The sequence below is a fragment of the Acartia tonsa genome, chromosome 8, assembly GCF_053477335.1.
Source record: "Acartia tonsa isolate MP-2025a chromosome 8, ASM5347733v1, whole genome shotgun sequence".
NCBI lineage: Eukaryota > Metazoa > Arthropoda > Copepoda > Calanoida > Acartiidae > Acartia > Acartia tonsa.
In genome coordinates this window covers 2627485-2637500 of record NC_137267.1, presented here as the reverse complement: position 1 = coordinate 2637500, position 10016 = coordinate 2627485, and the positions used below count along the sequence as shown (strand labels likewise).

At 30.2% G+C, this 10016-nt stretch overlaps 3 protein-coding genes and 1 long non-coding RNA gene across 4 annotated transcripts in view; all 4 read right to left on the bottom strand.

Annotated features, from left to right (window-relative positions):
* Window positions 1-180, bottom strand: part of LOC145325567 (uncharacterized) — an 11296-nt gene extending 11116 nt beyond the window's left edge. The window contains exon 1 of the mRNA XM_080168539.1: window positions 169-180. Within this exon, the coding sequence (XP_080024665.1) occupies window positions 169-180 (12 nt within the window). The remainder of the gene's footprint in view (window positions 1-168) is intronic.
* Window positions 181-247: 67 nt separating this feature from the next.
* LOC145325566 (uncharacterized) lies at window positions 248-3845 on the bottom strand. Its single transcript, XM_080168538.1, has 4 exons — window positions 3838-3845; window positions 1173-1279; window positions 890-975; window positions 248-397 (listed from the first exon to the last, which is right to left on the bottom strand). Exons 1-4 carry the CDS (start codon window positions 3843-3845, stop codon window positions 248-250), a joined length of 351 nt encoding a protein of 116 aa, XP_080024664.1.
* Window positions 3846-6762: 2917 nt separating this feature from the next.
* On the bottom strand, window positions 6763-8424 carry LOC145325732 (uncharacterized). The gene is made up of 3 exons (XR_013881557.1): window positions 8362-8424; window positions 7510-7564; window positions 6763-6823 (listed from the first exon to the last, which is right to left on the bottom strand). It is a non-coding gene; the product is annotated as an uncharacterized LOC145325732 (long non-coding RNA).
* A 623-nt stretch (window positions 8425-9047) lies between these two features.
* LOC145325564 (uncharacterized) overlaps window positions 9048-10016 on the bottom strand; it is a 127230-nt gene continuing 126261 nt past the window's right edge. Inside the window, exon 6 of the mRNA XM_080168537.1 lies at window positions 9048-9167. Coding sequence (XP_080024663.1) covers window positions 9048-9167 — 120 coding nt within the window. The remainder of the gene's footprint in view (window positions 9168-10016) is intronic.

Below are 10016 nucleotides of genomic sequence, written 5' to 3'. Positions count from 1 at the left end.
ATATATCCATTTGTATTAGCAAGTATTATGGACATAAGTTTCCGTGTTTAAAAAAATTGAGCTGTGAAAAAAAATAGATAGATAAATGATTCTTCAGATCAAATCTTATTTTTCTAACTTTGATAACTTTCACAGCTTCATGGACGGTCAAAGCAAGCAATTAATTACTGGTCTATACATGTAATCTATTAGTTGAGTGTTCCTTTTTATCAAAATCCTTACAGACAGTATTTCGTAGAGACAATAATCAACAATTTTCCTCGAAAGGTTGGCTCAGAGCTTCTGATAAAAGGTCGTCTTCCTCAGGGTCATAACACCACTTGGTGGCGAGAGGGGCCTCCCCTAGCTTAGAGGAGAGTACTCCAAAAGTACAAATTTCTCGGGGGACATCCTTACACTAAAAAGAGATATTAAAATTAAATTTAAGCACAGCATATTGAAAAGGTCATAAGTTCTAGTTTTAAGAGACATATTTTTTTATGGTTTAGGAGATTTGTTGCAATAAACTTATTCCAGAATATCTCCACTGAAAATAGATACAGGTTATAAAGATTAAATAAGATTAGAATGAAGCACATTGCAAAGCTAATCAATTCTAGTTTTTAGCTTTATCATATTATTCTTGTGCTTTTTATAGTGAAGGAGATGGAGTATTTAAAAAAAATAGATAGATAGACTGGTTGGAGAAAGGAAACAAATTTTTGAGCTCCTTGATGACTTTTCTGTGATATATTTAGTGAGATAGATAACTAGAAATATAGATAGAAAGACATCTAGGTACCTGATGGGCTGGATAAAGGTAGGGAACTAGTTTATGAACTCCTTGACATGTTTTCTGTGTATCAAATCAAAGAAAGCTAGTAAGATAGATAGAAAGACATCTAGGTACCTGATGGGCTGGATGTAGATATGGAACTAGTTTATGAACTCCTTGACAAGTTTTCTGGGGAATCAGATCACAACTTTCCTCAGGAACTAAAAAAAATAATTTATTTATTATTTTCAACAAATTAAATCTAAAAATTGAGGAGTAGATTCTTCCTCTAACGCTTTATTTTCTATCTACCTACCTGTTAAAATGGAATCAAAGTCGTATACGATCAAACATACATAATGCATATACACTATCTATCTACATACATACTTATCTATCTATCTATCTATCTATCAACCTGAGGAAATGGAAGCAGAAGTCTTGTTATGGCACTCTTGTTGTCCCTCCACAAACTGACAGGAGGGAAATCCACAAAGTTCTATTGGCAGCTTCCTACAATCAAAACTACGTGTTAGAAGAAAATTATATTAATAGTGGAAATAAGGAAAATCTATTCAATGATTAGGGTTTATAAAATGCATATATGTAGAATATACGTGTCGTAAATCTAGATTGCTAACATGGAAATCACATATTAGTCAGTTCGTTCATCCAGTAGGAGGGGAGCTCATAGGGGTATTGTTATTTTAGCCAGCTACAACTTTCAATTTCTTAGAGTACATGAATCTGGTGTAAGTTCCAAGAAATAATATATCCATTGTTATAGAACAATGCCCGATCAATTGGTGTATATCCCCAATTTTGATACACAAAATTACCGCTTCTGTAGTTTACAATTAGTGGTTGAAATGTTGGGGCACTCAATTAAATGAAACAACCAATCAGATTTAAATAAAAGACCATAAATATGTTAAGCCAATTTTTTTAACAGTTTTACTTGTTTTCTCAATACAGATGTTAAAAAACTGTTTAAGAAGGTGTATCAACTATTTTTTTTATAGCTAGCCGGTTCTTTTAGTAAGTAGTAGATGTAAAATTTTTCATAGAATTCAGATATGCAATCGGTTTTTTTGTAGACCTCTTATTTTTTAAGTAATTTAAGTTTTAAAAAAAAAATTAAGTCGATTTTAAGGTACTAAAATGCAACAAAAAAAAGAAAGAAAATGGTCATTATGAACAAAAATAGTAAGATCTTTAATTTGACACCTTACTTTTTCAATTCTGTCAGGTAATTATTGAAAAAATCGATTTTTTTAAACCCACGAGAATAAAAACTTTGAACTTAATTTTATTATTTCACAAATAAAAAAATATGGGTTCATATATACCATTAGAATCAGAAAAATATTACGAATCCATTGTAAGCAAAATTGAAAAAAAAAAGTTTACAATATAGTATATAAACTACAATAAAAGGAATTATATGAAAATATCATATTATGTTGTACAGGCAACGTCTTAATTCTTCAATTGAGTATAAAAATGGGAAGGGGGTAAAGAGGGGGTAAAGAGGGGGTAAAAAAGGGAAGACAATAGTGTTGTCTGAACAAAAAAAATAATTGGCCATTTCTGTAATTTTTTAATTTTTTTATTTTTTTCAATTTTGCTTACAATGGATTCGTAATATTTTTCTGATTCTAATGGTATATATGAACCCATGTTTTTTATGTCTGTTTGAGAAAATATTTAGGTCTAAAGTTTTTATTATACCGAGGTTAAAAAAATAGATTTTTTCAATAATTACTCAACAGAATTTTAAAAGTAAGGTGTCAAATTAAAGATCTTACTATTTTTGTTCTTACTGACCATTTTCTTCTTTTATTTTGTTGCGTTTTAGTACCTTAAAACCGACTTAATTATTTTTTTTAAAAACTTAAATTACTTAAAAAATAAGAGGTCTACAAAAAAACCGATTGCATATTTGAATTCTATGAAAAATTTTACATCTACTACTTACTAAAAGAACCGGCTAGCTATAAAAAAAAAGTTGATACAACTTCTTTTCAATTTAACTTTCAATCAATTAGTCTTTTTAATGTAGAATTATAACGTATTGATTACCATAAAACGGAACTTAATTCCCCAATTTAACCCCTCAAAAAAGAATTCCGTTATATTTCAACATTTTAAGCATGATTAGAGAATTAAATTTTTTTTACATACATACTTATGCAATACAAGAATAACTGTGTTTATTGGTTGTGCAGATAAAATCATCAAAATCAAAAGAAATGGTATGTTGATTAAGAAATATAAGTTTTCCGGAATTTTAATGTAGGGAGTAGATTTGAAATCTGCATAAAATTTTAAGGATTTTTTTATAAAATTCGTTTTTTGTAAAATTCTTTATCTAAAAGCGAAAATACATTTTAAGTTAATTAATTTTGACCAATAGGATAGGTGGATTTTAAACTACCTGCGCTCTAATTGGTTGAATGATGTACGACATCCAATCAGAGCGCAGATTTTTTAAATCCACCAATCACAGATGCCAAAATTAATTAACTTAATTTGTATTTCCGCTTTTAGATAAAGAATTATACAAAAAACGAATTTTATAAAAAATCCTTAAAATTTGATGCAGATTTCAAATCTACTCCCTACATTACAATTCCGGAAAACTTATATCTCTTAATGTTGGTTGTAATTTTTATAAAAGGCTTATATTCCTTTCCATTTTTTGTTACAAGAATATTTTTTTAAAAAATAGTTTAAAACCTTCCCAGGACCTATAAGAAGCTTCACTGTAAAGGAGAACAATATCGGTTCAGCAGTTAGCGAGTTCTTTCGGGACAGACAAAAAACGTTTACTACTTTATATAAAAGGATATCATCAGTTAATTGGTGTTTTCCCTCAAAGGCATTGTTGAGCATTACCCCCCTCCAACCCTTATTTTCAATTTAGTTTAAATATTGAAAACGGGTTTCATTGCTAGACAAGTACTTTAAGGGAAAGCCAAAGTGAATCAAAGAATAGTTTTGCTATAAAAAGATTTACAAATACGCACCATGATTATGTGAATACACAGATTGTGTAATCAAAAATGACAAGTCACATGTACTTCTTCATTTCTTGTAAGCTTTTGAGCATTTATTCAACAGTTTTAATGGTGAAGCAATTTCCTCTTGTCTGTCCGTTAGTCACTCCAACCCCCTATTCATCTATCTAGACTTTTGTCTAGTCAAGAAAGTTTCAGTTGCTTAATATGATAAAAGTTTTTGATGTTTTGAATTTATTCTAAAATTGTAAATGGATGGTGAAATATTGAAAGGTATATATTAAACCATCTTGAAAAAAATATATTATAGTAATTGTTAAATTGTTAAGAACTGTAAAACTTTCTATTTTATAAAATATATATTTGACATTTCATCTACCCATCTAATTGTATAATTTCTATATATATATACGATTGTTTTGCTTTTTTTTTTGGGGGGGGGGTGTCCCACCCCCCAGGAAAATAGCTTAAAACCATCACAGGACCAGTAGGTATAATCCCTGAAAAGTAGAGCCCAATCGGTTCTGCGGTTACTGAGATCTTAAGCTTCAGACGGACAGACAGACGGACAGACATTGTTCTACTTTGTATTATAGATATGTCTAGTGTCTACCTATAATGTCAAAAATGTATTTAAATCTATCTATTCATACAAATTTGTTATGCATTGGAAAATCTAAAAGTCACATGCACTTAAAGCTCGTTCATTTCTTATGTATTTTATTCTAAACAAAATTATTAAAGAATCATTCTCTACAGTTATTTTCTTATCACTTTTTTTCATGTGATGTAACACAAAATAAGAATTTTTAATATTTACTTAAAATTTGCTTTTGACTTCCTATTTCTATGAAAACACAAAAAAAACTTTATAACAATAAGTAAAAATATCAGAGAAAAAGGGAAAATTATAACACGAATTGCATCCGCTCGTCGTTTGGGAGGTGATATATTTGAATTTTAACTTAAACATCGTCATAACTAGATAGGTAACTACTGCTGCTATGTCAGATGCTTGAAATTAATAGTTAGAGTAGGGGGAAAAAGTCGCAACTCCCCCAAAAAACACTTGAAGAACATACGGAATGACTTTTGTATATTTTTTCAAAATATTTGACAATAATCAGGGTTTCATGGACGATACATGATTTTTACCCCCCCACAAAAAAAATACTGAAATAATTCCATTACAAGAGAAGGGTTCGTGGTGATTGAATATTAACCTAATCGTCAATGTAATCTCCTGGCCACCCTGACAATAAAAATGAGAAGCTCAAAAATGATGGGACCGTTACAATAACGCCTAACTAATTTGGTTAACATACATTACAGCATTAATTAATATGATTAAAATAGCAAAATAGTAAAATCCATGTTTTTTATATTTATTCTAATTTGTAAAAAAAAAGTTCAAATTTGTCATTTTAGCATCCCTTCGGGTCGGTACAATTGCTTTTAATGGTAAAATGTGTCTAAATGTAATCTAAATTTAAAGCATTATGTAAATTTTTTCTCTCTCGTAAATTCGTCATAAAGTCAATGTAAATCATTTAAAAAGTGTGTGATTAATGTAAAGCTATTGGGTTATGTAGATATAATTGACTGTTTTTTAAGGACACCATGTAAGCCACTAATTCCTATGTGGTTAATTCAATCCAGGGATGTTTTAATATTCTAGCTAATCAATAATATTTTTTTAGCAAAGAATAGTTATTTATCACATCGTATTATAGACAGCATACCGCGGTTATTTAATTATAAGATTAATTCCAGTTTTGTTAGCCCTGATGGACCGAAGGCTCGTGCTAAAAAACTGGTATTGATATTATGGTTTTCCTTTTGTTATTCATAGAAAACTGTCTAGAATACCATATTAAACATGATTTTTCAGCAAGGCTTAGAGCCAGTTCTAATCCAGCGGATATAAGCCGGATTCAAAGCAATACTGGAAAAATATATTTGTGTTTTCCTGATATGCAACACATAGGATGTTCCGCTGTTCAAAATTCTTTTTATTTAGGGAGCCTTATAAAGATCCTCAACTTAATAATGGGGGATTAGTTTAGACTTTGAAATTTCTAGAGATTTCACAAATCAATTTAATGTATTTTAGCTATTTCAAAATTTAGTTGTATGGGATTAAAACCAATTATACTTCTAAGGGATTTATTGGAAGATGGATTTAAGGAGGGGGGGGGGGGGGGGGTAGTGGGTTTGATGAGTATAACATAATCATCATTTTTATTGGGGGGCTACAAAAGACTAAAAAACACATGAAGAAAGAAATATTTTTAGAAACAAGTTTTTCATAACTTTTTCCCTAGTCAAAATCCTACAGTAAACTAAAGAATGTAGTTAAAACTGAATTATAATAACGTTTTGTTGGTAATTTTTTCTTCAAAGTACCTAGTTGAGCACCTAAACCTTACTCCCCCCTTAATTTGAAATAAATTGTAAATAAGGGTGAGAAGAATAACTATTCATTTATTTGTTTATTATTTAGGCCAGGTTGGGTTAGGTTACATTGAGATTGAGTAGCCCTGAAGGGATAGGACAACAGAGGTTAGAACGGTTTTTATCTAATTGCTTTTTTTTGTAGCACCTCTCCCCATTTGTCCGTGTGTGATTACAACACAATATTTGATAAGGAAATCCGTTCCAAACTATCTATCTAACTATCTATGTATTTAAATGTCAATATTACACAATACATAATCACCACCCTTGCTTTTATTATTATTTCTATCTAGCTATCTATCTATCTATCTATCTATGTACCTTCCTATCTATCTAACTATCTATCTATGTATTTTAAATGTCAATATTACACAATACATAATCACCACCCTTGCTTTTATTATTATTTCTATCTATCCATCTATATATCTGTCTATATATCTATTTATCTATCTATCTACCTATCTATGTATATGAAGTGTCAATATTACACAAGACATAATCACCACCCTCTATCTATCTATCTATGTACCTGCACTCAGTATCACCAACGTGCTTAGTTTGACCGTCCGCTGTAGTTTTCTCAACATATCTAGATGAGAACAAGAATAACAATATTCCTAAGATACGAAGTACAAAAATTGTGGAAAATACCAACAGATAGAGCGGGTTTTCAGTGTCATTAAAATAAAATAAACATCGACTTTGATAGTAAAAAAAGTTACCTTTTTGTATATAATATGTATTTTTTTATGTAAAATTTCAATTAATTTTTTTAAAGGTACGGACGGACCTCAATCTCGAATTATAGAAAAGCTTAGTTACTGAAATAGTTAGAGAAGGATGTGCTGAAAATGGATTGCCTATTTCTTCCCTAATTTCCAAAGTTGTACAGCAGATAACCCAATTATTACAAACGCTATTTCAGCTTCTCATGTCAAAGGGAAAAGCGATATAATGTATAAACGATTTATACATTATATATTCAAAATACTAATTTTTTAAATTTTGATTTTTTTTGGAAGTTTGAAGCTTTTTTAGCTAGTAGTAAATATTTAGATAGGACGCTAGGAAGCTAGGTACACTTTCGGAAACTAAAATTCAGTACATTTAGAGAAGGTATGTTACGCTATATAGAAAGAAAAAAAGAAAACAATCCTACAATTGTTACAGACGAACGGACGAACACACATTTTCACATATATAATAGCTTTGGTTTAAAATAATTGAGAATTTTAAATTCTAAAGAGAAGTTGCATTCCTTCTAGAAATTATTACCTTGTTGTACATTCAGTTTCATAAACTTCTTTACAGATTTCCTCTCCTTCTTCTTCTACAATTAATTCAGATATAAATATCAGGATTAAGGTATAGCAAACAAGCGATATAAATCTAAAATGATATTTAGGAGGCAGATAAAGGTCGTCATTTCTTCTAAATTCGACAAAGCCCAAATTGTGTCAAAAATAATCCATGTGACGCAATAAAATGAGGGAAATGGGAGGAGAAGTGGGAAAGAAAACCCATAAAAAAGAGATGTATAATCCCTCATTTTTATTACGTCACATGGATCATTTATGACACAATTTTAACACAATTTTGGCTTTATCCTAAATTCTACTAAACGACAGCTAAGAATCACGTATAGGTTTCGTGTTTTTTTTTCTCGAATTATTTTCGTTGTTGGTATAAGCTGAATAAATATTGAATGTTTAGATCATTAATTCAATGATTGGAACAATAAGAATATAGCGCAGGAGCAATCTGTCTACATTATCGGTTAGAAAGTGTACTCAAGTATGGCTTCAAAACCAGGGGCGTTTAAGCTTTTTTATTGGGGGGGGGGGGATAAAATTTTGAAATAATTTTTTTTTTTTTTTTTTTGGGGGGGGGGGGGTAATATTTATTTCATAGAGGCATTTCTTTTTTTTTGGGGGGGGGTGTAAAAATTGAAAAGCCTACGGCACCCCCAAATTCATTTAAAGAGAACGTCTATGTTCAAAACCGATTAATATCCCCTGAATTAGAACCGGTTCTCAGTTTTACTTAAAAATTATGTCGTTTTAGACATATTTCAGTCTTTCTATCTATCTATCTATTTAATCTATCTACCTATCTATCTGTATTTACCTATATTATTGCATTCTTTCACCATAGGTGTATAACAATGTTCTGTTGTTTCATTTAATGCCTTTTAAAAATACAACTTTATATTAGAAGTTTGTAGAATGCTATATATATACTTTTTTTTTGGGGGGGGGGGGAGGAGGGGATTTATAGTGAATTGGTTGAAAAATTACTACTTTGGTAGTTTAAAATTATTTGATGAAAAGATTAGACACTTTTAGATTGGAAACCTTCAATAAAAGTACCTAATGTTTTTGTGCGAACGGTTATAAATCTTAAGGTTCCAGTATAATGTACAGCCTAATGTCCACTCCCTTGAAATATTATACCATGAATAAAAATGAAGCTTCCCTAAAAATCATAGCTTCATCGACCCAGGAATCTCCATAGGGACGAAGCCCAATCTGTCCCACTTTTGATTCCTGTGACGTAATACATATGAGGGATTCTCTATCTCTTTTTTAAGGGTTTTCTTTCCCACTTCTCCTCTCATCTTCCTCATTTTATGACGTCACAGGAATCAAAAGTGGTGCACAAGTGGTACAGATTGGTCTTCGTCTCCATAGGAACCCAATACCAACCATTACATAATGGATGGCCAAAAAATATCTATATTCTAAATAAGGAGTTGGGGCTTGGGAGGGGGGGGGGGTACAGTGACCGACAAGCATTTTAAGGGATATCACCCATTAGTTTATTAGGTGAAAGAAAGGACGTAGATTAATTCTAGTTGTATTTTCCTGTGGTAGAAAGACAATATTACATTTCTTCTCATAATGGTCTTTGCATTCTTCAATACGTTGGGTTCTAATTTCATTTATATACATTATCTATCTATCTAATTATGTGTACTATCTATCTATTTTTCTACCCATCTATCTATCTATCTATCTCATAATGATCCTAACATTCTTCAATACGTTGTGTTCTAGTTTCATTTATATACATTATCTATCTATCTATAATTAAATCCGTCTGTGTATCTATCTATATTTCTATCAATTTATCTATCTATATATGTTATTTTCCCATCTAACTATCTATCTATCTTTCCATATAGATATTTATGAAATTATTTTAGAAAATTGTTGGAAGGTGTTAATTCATGCAGTTCTTGGAGTTGATGGTTCGACTCTAACCAAAAATGTTTTTGATTTGAATTTTCCTATGCTAATTAAATTTCATTCCTTACAGTATAGTCAAAACGACAAGAATGGCCTTATTATGACTTGGATCTTACACTAGATTATCATGTACTCTGGCTGGCTAAAATACCGCTCCACCATATTTACCCCAACACATTATAATAACCACGTAAATTCTATATCCAATACTTAACCAATCCTGTTAAACGAAGTTAAATTTCCTCAAATAACCATTTTAATTAATTTTTATTTGTTGATTAGGTTTTTTATTTAAATAAAACTTTTGATTTTTTAAATCTCTAATTTATAATTTTAATTATATTTTATTATGATAATTAAAAGTTATAAAAGCTAGTGTTATAAAGTCAGCTAACAAATTATAAAGTTTTGGATCATAAAACTTTATTTGGCGATGTTTCTATATTTCTCTTTTTGTTATTTTAATTTATATTTTTTGGACAGAGCAATCAGATTTTTAGTGGCGTGGCCATTCCATAGTTAAGATTAGTTTTA